This window comes from Quercus robur, chromosome 1 (genome assembly GCF_932294415.1).
Source record: "Quercus robur chromosome 1, dhQueRobu3.1, whole genome shotgun sequence".
NCBI classification, from domain to species: Eukaryota; Viridiplantae; Streptophyta; class Magnoliopsida; order Fagales; family Fagaceae; genus Quercus; species Quercus robur.
Genome location: NC_065534.1, coordinates 30414764 through 30429982, shown reverse-complemented (window position 1 = coordinate 30429982; position 15219 = coordinate 30414764). Strand labels below are relative to the sequence as shown.

General features: G+C 35.3%; 1 protein-coding gene across 1 annotated transcript; it reads right to left on the bottom strand.

Annotated features, from left to right (window-relative positions):
- Positions 1–4518: 4518 nt before the first annotated feature.
- On the bottom strand, positions 4519–5525 carry LOC126729205 (uncharacterized). Its single transcript, XM_050434886.1, has 2 exons — positions 5038–5525; positions 4519–4910 (listed from the first exon to the last, which is right to left on the bottom strand). Exons 1-2 carry the CDS (start codon positions 5377–5379, stop codon positions 4746–4748), a joined length of 507 nt encoding a protein of 168 aa, XP_050290843.1. The 5' UTR covers positions 5380–5525; the 3' UTR covers positions 4519–4745.
- Between the last annotated feature and the right edge of the window lie 9694 nt (positions 5526–15219).

Below are 15219 nucleotides of genomic sequence, written 5' to 3'. Positions count from 1 at the left end.
GAACAACGACTTCGGTGATCGTACTGTTGACATTGATCATCGAAATGCGGCTTCGGTCATTGGAAGAGCTGCTCTGGCCATTAGAATGATGTCTCTAGTGATTAGATAGCTGGCACCAGTCATAAAAAAGACAACTTCGGCCACCAGACCATCTACACCGATTGCCTAGCCCATTGGATCAACGACTTAGCCACTAGATAGGAGGAGGGATAGCATAATGTGTTTTTGTAAAATGTTTTATCAAGTTCTAAAAGTTAAAGGTAAAACGTTTTACAACTTTTTATAAATGATTTTACGGTTAACAGAAAATATTTCACAAGTTTGACCATATTTTTTTTACCTGTAAACAAACACTTGAAAATTGAAATTCTTTTTTTGAAAAATGTTTCACTTCAAAACAAATGGAGCATAACAATTTAAATCATAATTTATAGGTTATAGAATATCCAAACAATAGATTTTAAAATTCTAAATTTCAAATACTCCAATGTATATAAAACATATTCAAATAAAAAATTTCAAAATCTAATTTTTTAGAATCAAGGTATTTAGGATTTAAAATCCAAATCTAAATTCAAGTATGCAAATGTAACTTTATTGATTTTTTCCCAGCAATTGTGTGCTAAGTGCTAACTGTAAATTGAGGCCTTAAGCAACCGTGATTTTGACCATATTTGAAGATACAAAATGCCACTAGGCTATATAACAATTGACAATTTCTGAAGTCAACATTAAAAATGTGTATATTGGTGATAAAGTTTATGGTAAAAATATACATTAAAATCTAAAATGGGTCAAAAATTGTATTTTAGTTCTTGAAAGTTGAATTTTTTTAGTCTTTAAAAAATTATAAACATATCAAGTTAGTCCTTCAAATCCTCTCCATTAAATTTTTTATGACGTCACAAAATGTGATAGCCAGTTTTGGGGTTTCGTTATGACTAACAAGGCTTCCGGAGGTTAACTAAGCGTGATTATAATTTTTTGAAGACTAAATATAGAATTTTTCAAATTTTATGGACCAATCCTATGTTTTCACGTAAGTTTCTCAATCAAAGTATAATGCTAAAATGAGTTTCGGGTGTTCCATGCAAAACTTAAGATTTAGGATACCTTGATTACTTTTAAGTTGCTGATTGACCTAAATGGAATTTCTAAATTATTTGCAGATTGTCTGCCAAAAAAAAAAAAAAAAAATTATATTTTTTGTGTAATACAAAATTTAGTTAGTCATTCTGCCAAGTTGGTCGTTTATTGGTAAATCACTTGGTTAGTGGGTTCATATTAGCCAATTTTGCAGGGATCATGTTCTCATATTAACAATTTTTATTTGTCCAACCGGCCATGAGTGGCCACATAAGCAAGCACTGTTCATTCTCTCAAATTTGTAGAAGCTAATTGGATCATTATTTAACGTCAAGAGTCTCGTAGTTCCATTGAAATTCTCTAGTGTTTCCTTCGAAAACTCTAGGTTTTTTTTTGATGAACAGCACACTTTCTTTAAAACACAAGAAGAATAAACAACAAATCAAAGCTACAACTCATAGAAAGAACAAAATACAGCCCAAAAAGTAGTACAAAGCTGCAACACAAAAGAAAACCAAAATACTACCCAACTCAGCAAAACAATCAACAGAACACAACCTCCCAAAAGACACTTCAAAACAGAACCACAATGCCTGTTCCTGTTTTCCCAACAAATATGCTGTATTTGGCTTTATTCATTTAGGATTTTGCCCCCAAAAATTCTCGCATTTTTTTGACACCAGATTTTACAAAAAGCTGCTCTCATAAACCAGCCTACAAATCACAGCACTAATATCCTTTCCTCTCAAATTTTGCAAGTTCAGGCCACCAATCTGTCCCACCCTATTACTGGGTTATCAATCAAGGACTTAGTCATAAAGGCTTTACGTATTCTACTAGAGAAGACCCCACCTAAAGAAAATATGATTCTTGTGTTCAATGTACTTTCTATAAAATACACAATGCATCACCATGATCTCCCCATTGCAGTTGTCTATCTCCGGTTGGAAGCCTATTTTAAAGGCCAACCGCAGAATAAAGGCATGCCAAGGAATTGTTGTAGAGAGCCAAACTAAATTCCATCTATACACTAGATTGTTTTATCCTCATCAGCTAGGTGGATGCAGCTGACTCTGAATCTCTCTACTAAGTCCTTTGATTGAGTAGGGGACCAAATCCAATCCTTTCTCCTTAGAAATTAGAATAATAGAGATCTTTGCATCAACATTGCTAGCTGCATCGCATATCACCCTAAAACAGAATCTGGGATGAAGAGGACCCATTGGATGCAACCAATCATGCCAACCCCTATCTCAAATTTTATGAGAGTCCTTGCTGCCTGTCTTGAGGTTTAGGATTTTACACATGCAGTTCTGAAGCACTTTGATTGACTAAAAGCTTCTACCCTTGTAGCAGATTTCTTCTGGCATTACATCAATTGTTTTCATGCTGACAGAGCATTTGAGTTTGTCCAACCGACAGAAAGTTCAATGTCAACAGCAAAAGGCAGAGATATTCTATTATAGATAGTCATATTCCAATCCAATCACCAGTCCACCACTGTATTCCTTCTAATCCTTATTATGGCAAAGCCAATGGGCAGCGACAAGTGAAGCTTAGGGGATGAACCCCCTGAGCTGGCCAAAAAGAAAAAAAAAAAAGAATTATGTATATTAATTTTAAAATAATATTTTGAACCCCTGACCCCTTTTTTTTTTTTTTTTTTTTAATTCAAATTAAAATAAACTTGAATATAATCCCCTTGACAATATCTTAGCTTTTATATATATATATATATATATATATATAAACCAATTTGATCTAAACATATTAAGAAACAATAGATAATTTCTACAATTTAATCTTATCAACAACAATTAATATGTTTATAGTATTAAGAAATAATATATCAAATGAACTTATAGTTTATCTTTTGTTTTCTTGTCAACACTATGGACAAATTTGTAATAAAAAAGCCACGTAAACCGCAAAATTCATTTCTTACTCATGATTCATCTTCTTAGTACTTATTAACCCCTCTAAAAAAAATGCTGGAGCTGCCACCGCATGGGAGCAAAACCAAGGCCAGGAGTACATCATTTCAGATGTTGTAGGATTTCACTTTGATGAATATGTTGGAAATATTTTCTATTAATACACAAAATCTTCAGCCAAGAAAACAAGTTTAATGGAAATAATCAACAAAGTTAAAATAAGTTTAGGAACAATCTCTTAGAGCTGAGAGTTAGGTGAATGTGTTGCCCTTAAAAGTTGATTCATGTCACTGGGAGTAAAGCTAGTCACTTAACAGTTCTTAGACCGAACAACCCCTATGATGAAACTATAGCATTGATCTTTGTGTTGGACGCACTTTCACATGCAAAGGTTCAAGAACAACCTAAGAGGCATTTCCTTTTTAATTGATAACAAAAATTCAAAGAGCAAATCAATATGTTAAAAGAATGGTTGGAAAAGTGTATGTGATAAGGCCCTTACACACTCTAGGGCCTAGGCCCCATAGCAAAGATATCAAGTCTCTGAGTTTGGGCTCAACTATGTTTATATTAAGTATTAACTATTCACTCTTGACATTTTTATTCAATATGAGATTTCACTCGAACGTGTATTTCCAACAATGAGTTCCACATAATTGAATTCGATGCAAAGTGAAGATCCTCACCAAATTTTAACATGTGAATACTTTTACAAGAGAGGCATGCCATCCAAAACGTAGATACATGTGATATATGGCTGTTGTCAACTCGTGTCATTAGTATTGGATTAAGATTAAGTCTCACAAAAAGTTCAATCCTCATGGTTAGTTGCAAGTTGCAACCACTAAATTTGGAACATGTGCAGATTGTTGGCAATGAGCAAGATGAAGTGAGGATGACCGTCACTCATCATTCCATCTTGAGGCAGAGCCAGAGGGATGCCTTGAATGCAGACATCGGTAGTGTATGGTTGTTGTCACATTGTGTTGTAAGATGCTAGATTAAGTTTCACAAGGAAGTGCAACCCTTGATATTACCTTTTCGGCTCTTCCAAATATGATGCAAAATAGATTTTTTTTCTATTACTGAATGTAGGAGTCCTCAGACCCGAAGAGATAAAAGAGGATTTAATTAATCACATAGTTTAGAACACTAAACCACCAACTTTAGGGACTACATTAACACAACTTGAGGAAAAAAAATAAATTTGACCAATATGAAAAACTTCATCCACTCTAGATATTCTCAAAGGAAGAGGGGAGGGGGAGCAAAAAATAAAGGTGGACATCCAACTACTGGGCCAAAGAAAATTTTATCACATATGCATCAAGCTCTCTCCATCTCTTGTATTTGAATTCATGTTTCATAATCAAACCATTAAGCAAGAATGTCCTAAAATCAGAAAGTTCGTTGCTTTAGATATCCAAGTGGGAGTAGAGTAGGGAATTAATGCCAAATACTTTTGCAACTTTTAAAAGAACCATAAAGTCTTGAAGGCTAATCAAAATCAGCTCCATTGTTTTGATTGAGCATCATGTATGCTTGAATTAATAAGATTGTCATACGCAGTACACAAAAGCTCTCACTTTTACGGAATGAGCATAAAATTTTTGTAAAAAGAAAAAGAAAAAGAAAACCCATTCCTTTTGGTCAAAGAAAAAGAGGTTAAAGAACACCCATTCAATCTGGAGATACAAAGCCAGTGAAAAACTTACACTGAACATTCTATTCATAATCACCATCATCAATCTTTTGCCCGAACCCCCTTGGCCCAGCCCTTGCTCTCACCTTCTTCTTTTTCCCATTCTTTTTCTTGTTAGCAGCTTCTTCTTTCTCATACTTCTCTCTCTCCCTCTTCTGCAAGAAATCTGTCACAGCTATGTAGATAACCTGGGACCCAAAACCAACTCAATTTAGCAACAATCCACATCGCAGAGTCACAATTATAGGCAACTAGAACAAACAACACAAGTAATTACACATGAAAAAATGGAACTTTTTTGTAAAGTGACTTTACCCCAATAGTGAGAATAGATAGACCAATAAAAGCAATGAAGAGAAGAGTTGATATGATGGTGGAGACACCATCATCACTGGTTGACACTATCTCCTGGGAATTCTCTAGTGGGGTGGCTTCTGATGGTAGAACTACTTCACCTTCAGAGGCAGAAGAGATTCTCCAAAGTTGGGTGCTTTTCTGAGTAATTCTGTGAGGTGGGTTATGTAAAAGAACGGTATTTTTGGTTGTTGTTGAGGTAAATGGTAGAGAGGAATTATGGGCGTTAACAGAATTGTAAGGCTTGGGCTTGGAAATGGAGAGCAAAAACCTTGGAGATAGAGATAAAGATGTGGTAGTCATGGTTCATCTGTTGCTGCCACTTATCTTTCTTTCTGCTGGTGGCAAAAGCTGCTCCAGCCTCCAGTGCCAAGATGGATGAGAGAGGGAAACTCCAAGGTAAGTCATCACATTTTTGCTTGTGTTCCACTGAATCTTTGGATGCCAGGCCTAAAGCCCATCAGGCCAACCCCAAGTTATGGAAGGTTGGGCTACAAGACTGTTTCTAGCTTCCAACCTTTAAAAACTGAAAGTTAAAATTGGACTGGATTGGGGAGTGGTGTACAAAGAGCCATGTCTTAAGATAAGCAATTAGGCTTTAGTCCTATCACCTATGTAATGGATACAAATCCTAGATTCTATTCGGAGTGTTCCATTTTATATTATGTGTGTGTTGTCATAAGGTGTTTTTTTTTGGTTGAAATAACCAAAGTTTAAAATGAAAAATTAAAAATAAAATTCAGACCTTGCCATACATCAATTAGTAGAGGATATGGTGTCTATTCATTGCCTAGAGGTATATCCCAATATTTGCAGATTAGTTGATTAGGTGTTGCACTCCAAAATGTGATTTATGATAGGTCTTTAATCTTATTGTAATGCTTATCAGCTTATGTCTCCATTTAACAGTTCCATTAGACTATAAATAATATTATTCAATCATTTCACCAATTATTGTTATTTGAGTATGGACTCTACAAAAATGGAGGCAACAACTTGCCAAATTGGTGGTAGTATGTTGACGGTTGTGTACAAAATGGTTTTTTTTTTTCCTGCCACCCACAACTAATTTCACAAAATAGTGGGGGTTAATTTGAGAATGAATTTTAGCACTTACACAACAAACCACCATGGGTACTTGCTGAAAAAAAAAATTTAGTTGCATCAATCACAAGGAAAGCAATGGGGTGTATAGTTAGGTGTTTCTCTAGCATTATTTAAAAAAAAAAAAAATTTAAGGCTAAGACACGTGGATAAGGCTTAGTACATATTGTTGCGTATTCTCAAACCAAGTGTGAAAAAGGAATTAAGAACAAGGAAAGGAATTGCTTTTAAGAAACCTTCTTTTATTTTATTTTATTTTTTTTGAGAATGGCTTTTAAGAAACCAATTGAATGGCAATATTTCGAAGAGATTTTTACAAATCTCATCCTTAAATTTATATGTATGTGGTTAGTCCTTGAATTTCTAGTTGCACAATTAACCCTTTTAACATTATATTTTTAATAAATAATGCATTCTTTTAAATTTTATCGATAACTCTCAAAGCACAAAGCATTTTCGCAATGATAATTACTCTTAAAGAGGGAGGGAGGAAAAAAAAAAAAACTTGCAGCAATAAGGACAAATCAATGGATTGCTTACCAAAACGGAGTTCAAGAAGTAAAAAAAGGAAAGAAATGGAAAAATACCCCTTAATTTCAAGTATAAAAGGAGGAAGAAATTACCTTATAAAAAAAAAAAAACTGTTGAGCACCAATATTCATAAAATAATTTTAATAAAGGATACTATCATGATTAAGGGAAATATAAAACACTTACAAGCAAATTGTGAGAAGACAAGTTTACTGCAACAAACTCCTTAAAAAGTAGCCAGCTAAAAACATGCTGAGAGTACTGGGATTAAATAAAAGGACAAAATTTAGCTACAAAACAAGTTGTAGCTCAGGGCTATAACCTTACTCGATTAAATAAACATTACTACATATTTTAAAATCCTAATTGTTGAATTGCATATTTTTTACGCTCTTAATACATATGTCAAATTTTGTGTCAATCGGATATTATTTACTATATGATCTATAAGCTTATATTTTATACATAATTTTAAATTACAAAAACTTGCAATTTAAACTATAGGGACATGGGATCGGTGGCCGGTGTTGGCCCATTGTTGTTAGGATGGGCCCAATCAAGTAGCAATATCATAGAGACATAGGATCAATGTTTGGTAATGGCCTATTGTTATTGAACTGGACTCGGCCCAGTATCAATGAATGGGTTGGGGATGACTGAAGGGGTAACAATCAATACTTGGATCGGTTCTCAAATGTTGTTAGTGCCTTGGGGGAATCCGCTACCGAGTACCATTCGGCTTCAGGTGCAAGTTTTAAGAAAGTCTTTAGAATTGACCAAGTTACTAAGGATTTTGGACAGAGGTGGGGACCACATGGGAAAAGATGGAAAGGTAATTATTTGGGTCCCCACTAAGAAGAGGCTATAAAAGGGAAGGTAGGAGGGCAGAAAGGGGTTGGTTGGTAAAAATTGGGGTGTGAGAAATAGGAGTGAACATGAGAAGAAAGATACCAAGAAAGAGAGGGAATTAAGCACGAGAGGTATGAGGGTTATATAGTTGGGCTGTCAAGGTAGCATTTGAAACTTGCCATAGTAGGAGTTCAGGGATACCCACTAACAAATAAATTGGAAGCCCAATTCCTGCACAGGAAGTGCCATTGGGTTTGGGAACCACATAAACAATTTATTAATGACATAACTATTATTCTTTAATTTTTTAGAAATTTTGTAAGTATGGAGGATCTAAGAAGAAGATGTAATCTAATGATGGATTTGTCAAAATTCACTACCAATAAAAAGATATTGAGTACAACCAATTTTGTCGCCTTAGGTTACAATCAATTTTGTAACTAAATTTTGTCCTAAATAAAATCCACAAATGCAGCCTAAAAATACACAAAATGGATGCACATACTTTCAGTAACAAAGTGAACTTAAATTTGGCAACTTATTATTACCAGCTATACAAAACAAAGGGGCAATAAAGTATACATATGCTACTATAGAACAGAATCAAATCGATTTACAAAAGCCAACTTGGTGCAACAAAGGCCTTAAATAGCAGCCTAGCAAAATCTAAAAAAAAAAATGGAGAATGGTGATGTAGAGACGTTCTCCCAAAAATCTTAAAACATGCAATCACATGACCAGTTTATATCCGCTTGAAAAATAGTTTATAAATGTGAAATTTATGCAAGTTGGAATATCAACCCAAACCAAGACCGATTCACATCAAGCGTAAGACCATCCACAAGCTTAATGGGGATGGACAACGAAGCTTACCTGAATTTCTTGTCGGTGCTAATTATTCCAGTCTCAATGTTCTTGCTCAAAATTTGTCTTTCAAATCTGATTAAAAAAAAAAATCCAACTAATTAGAAAAATTAAAATAGTACTCTGAAGATAAAAAAAAAATTAAAAAAGAAAAGAAAAAAGAAAGAGACTGATGAACCCTTGATCAAACTACTTGTATTAAATAAACAAGAGAATTGACATTTACATCTCACATGATCACTTGTACCTATTATTTTATGGAGTAATTAAGTCTGGACCATATTTGCCAAAGCTTCACTCGTATGGAAATTAACTGCATGGTGAAGCACAATACAGAAAGACTTTATGGAACAGCAAATTTGACGTTACTAATCTGACCTCTCTGCTTGCTTTAACGGCTATTTGGGGATAATTTTATCCTTCAAAGTTTTTGACTAAATAATTATAGCCTAGTATTTTTTGACAAATTTACACAAACTCATGTTGAACCAGTGTCACCAAGCATTGGCCAACAGCGCTTTCAGAACGACCAGCTTACAACACCGTACTCGAGATTGTTTATATGACTATTAGAACCAAATTTAATAATTTGAATTAATTAATGATGGTATTTTTTGTTCATGTCAGCGTATGTGACGGTGACATATGCAACAAGGAGTTTAGCATGTCCTTGCAAGAAATCAGGGGCGGAGCTATAGCATTGCTTGGGGGGCCATTGCCCCACCCCCCCAGATTTTAAAAAATTATTTTATATTATATATAAGTATTAAAACTTAAAATATTTAGCTACAAATATAAAAGTTGGCCTCCCCAAATGTTTGAATTAGTCCAATAATGCTCTTGAAAATTAATAGAATTTGTCAATTGGTCTAGTAGTTATAGAGACAAGGTAGTTTTTGTTTTCTCTAATTCATTTTTTGTACATGTTTAATATCAAACTAGACAACTTTTGTATACTCATTGGAGTTTAAAAAATGATAAGTTTTCCTAAAAAATTATCTTGCGAATATACATATTTGAAAGTTGTCAATTTTATGTACAATATATTTATAAATTATGACCTACTCTAGTATCAAAAATTAAAATATTAATGTTTATATTTGCGTATATACGTTGGTTTATCTTGACTTGAAACTAATATATTAATACCAAAATTTGGCCTCCCTAAACAAAAAATCCTAGCTCTGCCCCTAGCAAGAATGTCTAAAGCTTGCCAAAGGAATACACCTCAACCAGGCTACTCACAGAGCAGAAGGATAGTAATTGCCTTTCTTCTACTAATAGAGCAGAAGGATAGTAATTGCTTCAACCAGGTTACTCACAACCTTAGCAGACCACATAAAAAACCAAAAACCAGAATCCATTTAATTTTGACAATAAAATTTTCAAGAAATTTTTTTGAGATATTACTTAGTATGAAAATAAACATGAAATACAGGTACTGCAACGAAACCTTAACATGTGAGGTTTTATCAACTCATTCTCGTAATGTATACAACTCTTGGTGGGTCTCGTGCATTGAAGATCTGTACTTGACATATGCTTCAACGATACACATGAATAACCTGCTATCTCTGCAATAGTATTAAGGAAATGGACCGACCCATGAGAATTAGTAATAGTATGGTTTAATCGAACTGCAAAGATATATATCCTATTTACGCTTAGTAAAAAAGAAAAAAAAGTGTGTCGTGAAGTCTATAAAAGCAAGATTGGTACAAATTTGATAGCATTTGCTTTAAACAAATAGTTGTCACTCAACAGAGAATTATAAAAGAATATTGAGAGCAAACAACATTTGGCCTAGTTTGTAGTAGGTAGAAAATGTTGGGTATCATTTTGAGCCGAATAACAATCAACGTATGGGAAAGAGAGGAGACAAAAATAGTAGAAAGTCAAAAGGTGAGAATAGATGGGTTTGTGCAATAATTGGTGTTGTGCAGATAGCATCCTAGGACTCAAATCAATAACAGTAAATAAGCGGAAATTAAATAATAAGCACACATAAAGAATATAAGAATTTACGTGGTTCGAGAAACTGCCTACCTTCACGAAGATAATGGAGAAATTTCACTATAAAAAAATAGGGAGATATAATAGTGCACAAGAACACTCTCAAGAAACCCAAATCCCAATTACACCTTAACTCTCTCTCACCCACAAGACAAGAAAGCTCTATTTTTCTTCTTATGCGGCTACTGCTAGGTTTTAGGAATTCTCTAATTCTCTCTCTTGCCGTATATCCCAAACCTAATATATATATATATATATATATATATGTCATAGGTCAGCTGTACTAGGATGTTTATTCCTAGTTGTATTCGGTTTAGAAGACCGAATTGGGCTTGGCTAATTCAAGCCACACAGGGCCCAACATCAACAAATCTCCACCTTGGCTTGAATTGATCAAGCTACGCTAGCAAACTCCTCCATCGCCTCCACCTTAACCCTTAAGGGCTCATAAGCTGCAAACACCAATCAAGTCCAAGCAGTGCTTGAACTTGTCTGTTGGAACTGGTTTTGTTAACATATCAAAAGCATTCTCACTAGTGAGAATCTTTGACAAAGAAATATCACCAAACGAAACCCATTCTCTGATCTTGTGTTACCGTACAGCAATATGCTTTGTTCTTGCACGATATACCTGATTCTTCGCCAAATGAATTGCACTCTGACTATTACAATGTAGCACCATGCTATCCTGCTTGAAACGAAGCTCATTAACCAGTCCACTAAGCCAAACGGCTTCTTTTCCTGCCTCTGTCATCGCCATATATTCTGCTTCTGTAGTGGATAAAGCAACTACATCTTGTAATGTAGACTTTCAGCAAATTGGGCCACTATTAAACCTAAACACATAGCCTGTCATAGATTTTCTAGAATCAAGGTCCCCTGTATAGTCGGAATCCACATAACCCACAGCTTCTATACTAGCTCTCTTATTAAATAGGATACCAAAATCACGAGTGCTTGTAAGATATCTAAAGATCCACTTTACTGCATTCCAATGCTCTTTACTTGGATCTGCCATATACCTACTGACCACACTGACTGCATGAGAAATATCAGGCCTTGTGCACACCACCAAATACATGAGACACCCAACTGCATTTGCATATGGAACTTTAGACATATACTCTGACTCCTCATCTAAACTTGGACACAACTATGAGGACAATTTAAAATGGGCAGAAAGCAGTGTACTAACAGGTTTTGCATCAAGCATACTAAACCTTTCTAACACCTTCTTAAGATATCCCTTCTGAGATAACCATAATTTACCAGCCCTTTTATCTCGAAGAATTTCTATCCCAAGGATCTTCTTGGCAGCTCCAAGATCCTTCATGTCAAATTCACTACTCAACAAAGACTTCAACATCACAATTTCTTGCTTACTCTTTGCAGCTACTAACATGTCATCAACATATAGAGCAAGAAATATATAAGAGCCATCAGCAAGTACTCTAAAATAAACACAACAGTCATACTCACAGCGCATGTACCCATGTGTGAACATGAATGAATCAAACTGTCTGTACCATTGCCTGGGAGACTGCTTCAAGCCATATAATGATCTCTTCAACAGACAAACATAATCTTCCTTGCCAGGTTCTTTAAAGCCTTCGGGCTATTGCATGTAAATCTCTTCTTCTAAATCTCCATGAAGGAATGCGGTCTTCACATCTAGCTGCTCTAACTCCATGTCATGCATTGTCATAAATCCTAGGATTACTCGAATTGAGGTGTGCTTCACAACTGGTGAAAAAATTCTCATTATAATCAATTCCTTCTCTTTGTGAGTAACCCTTAGCCACTAACTGTGCCTTGAATTTTTCACCTTCCTTTTCTGACAATACTTCTTTCTTGCGGAATATCCACTTGCAACCAATAGCCTTCTTTCCCTTAGGCAATTTCACTAATTCCCAAGTCTTATTCTTCAGTAGTGACTCCATCTCTTCTGACATTGCTACAAGCCATTTATCATTGTCTTTCCTATTTGTAGCCTCCTTGAAAGTGAATGGATCTACACCGCTGGTTATAAGAGTAAAACTAACCATGTCTTCAAAGCCATATCTTTGTGGTGCTTTGTGAACCCACTTCTCTCTACCTTTAGCAATTGGATAAGGCTCTTCTTGTTGCTGCTGTGGATCAATCTCAACATCACCCTTATCATTGGGTGAACTATTCTTGTCAAGCTCCACCTCAACAATTAATTTCTCCTATGGACTATCATCACATGTCTCTGCTTCATTCTGTTTCAACATAAAGACTTCATCAAATATGACATTTCTGCTGGTCACCGTTTTCTTTGAGATTGGATCCTAAAGCCTGTAGCCTTTAACACCTTTTTCAAAACCAAGAAATACACATTTTCTTGATTTCGAATCCAATTTAGAACGCTCTCCACTCTGCAAATACACATAAGCTGGACAACCAAAGATTTTTAGACTCGAATAATCAACAGGTCTACCTGACCAAATCTTTTCTAGAATCTTGAAATCAATGGCAAATGATGGAGATCTATTAATAATGAAGTTTGCCGTGTTAACTGTCTCTGCCCAAAACATCTTAGGCAACCCTACATTCAATCTCATGCATCTGTCTCTTTCTACTAAGGTTCTATTCATTCTCTCTACAACCCCATTCTGCTGTGGAGTTCCTTTAACTGTGAAGTGACGAGTAATGCCTTCTAATTCACAAAATCTTATGAATTCTTTATCTCTATACTATAGTCCATTATCTGTTCTAAGGTATTTTATTTTCCTGCCAGTCTGATTCTCAACCTGTGCTTTCCACTTTTTAAATATGCCAAACACATCAGACTTATGCTTCATAAAATAAATCCATACCTTTCTAGAGTAGTCATCAATGAAACTGACAAAATACTGAGCACCGCTATGAGAAGAAACTGATATTGGACCCTAAACAACTGAATGAATGTAGTCAAGAACACCCTTACTTGTATGAGAGCCTGTCTTGAAACTGACTCTATGCTGCTTCCCATACACACAATACTTGTAGAAGTCTAGCTTGCATGTTTTCACCCCTTTCAATAAATTTCTCTTGTGCAACTCTAACATACCATGTTCACCAATATGGCCAAGTCGCATATGCCATAATTTTGTGTCGTCAGTGCTAGACTCCATCGGAGTGGTGACTGCAACTCTTCCTACAACTGTGTTCCTAATCAATTTGTAAAATGTGCTTACTTTCTGTCCCTTCATCACCATCAAAGTACCTTTGGTAATCTTCATGATTCCACCATTTGATGAGTATGAATAGCCCAAATCATCCAATACTCCTAAAGAAATTAAATTCTTTCTAAGATCTGGAACATGTCTGACATTACTAAGAACTCTCACAACTCCATCAAACATCTTGATCTTCACGGTACCAATTCCAATAACCGGGCATGTAGCATCATTACCCATTTGGATCATATCACCGTTGTAAGGCTTATACGTGTCAAACCAATCTTTCTTTGGAGTCATATGATATGAGCATGCTGAATCTAAAATCCAAGATTCCAATAGAACATTGTTTCCTAATGAAATTGAAAGTAAATCTGCACCAACTTCACTGTCATCTAATGTTTCTTCAGCAACACTAGCTGATTCTAGGGGCTTCTTTTCATTCTTCTTCTCCTCTAAATGCTCTTTCAACTCTTTACACTGATTCTTATAGTGTCCTTTCTTGTGACAATAAAAGAACTCTATATCTTTCTTTGCACGTGATTTAGACTGTGATCTATTCCTATTGGAGTTTCGTCTTCTTAACCTGCTTCTGCCTCTATTGCTTGACTTAGACTTTACAATAAGTCCATTAGCCTGAGAATCATCACCATCTTGCTTCATCTTTATGTGTGACAAGAGAGCACTAGTCACCTCCTCAAGTACTATAGTCTCTTTCTCATACATCAACGTAGTCACTAGATGATCAAAAGAAGCAGGAAGCGACGCTAATAAGAGTAACACTTTATCTTCGTCCTCACAATTCACCCCAAAACTTGACAGTTGGGTGTTCAACATGTTAAACGTGTTGAGATGCTCCAACAGATCTGAACTCTCCTTCATATGCAAACTATACAATTGCTTCTTCACGTACAACTTGTTCGTCAGATTCTTTCTCATATAAAGACCTTTAGTTTTTCCCAAACCTCCTTTGCGGTCTTTGCTTCTAGGATGTTGTGAATGACCTCATCACCTAAGTTGAGATGAATAACGCTAGCTGCTTTCTCATCCATCACCTAGGTTTTGACTCAAGTAATTGCTCAGGCAATTCCAACTTACACTATTAGTTGTTTTAAAATTTCTGACTCCCTGTGTGATCAATTGACTACTATGATAAGAAATTTTTGGTGGGGAAACAAAAAGGATGAAAGAAAAATGGCTTGGTTGAGTCGGGATAATGTGTGTTCCTAAGTCATGTGGGAGAATGGGGTTCAAGTAATTGAAGTAGTTTAATTTAGCGCTCTTAGCAAAACAAGTTTGGCAACTTCAAATGGGGCAGAATTCCCTTGTTTATTAGGTTTTTAAGGCCAAATATTTTCCAAACTATGACTTTGTGAATGCATCTTTGGGTAAGAAACCATCATATGTTTGGAGGAGTTTAATGGTTGCTCAAAGAATTGTACAAAGAGGGATTTGTTGGCGTGTGGGAAATGGTAGGAAAATCCAAGTTTGGATAGATAAGTGGGTGTCCGGCTTTACCTCGCATAAAGTAATTTCACCAAGAGGTATATCTCCATTAGACACTAAAGTCTATACGTGATTTTATTAATGTTGACAATAGGAG

What these genes read in the sequence shown, in the direction of transcription:
- LOC126729205 (XM_050434886.1), bottom strand. Translation starts at nt 5,379, where the DNA reads ATGACTACCACATCTTTATCTCTATCTCCAAGGTTTTTGCTCTCCATT. An exon ending in TATCTATTCTCACTATTGGG is followed by an intron (nt 4,911 to 5,037) that starts GTAAAGTCACTT and finishes TTTGGGTCCCAG; the next exon opens with GTTATCTACATAGCTGTGAC.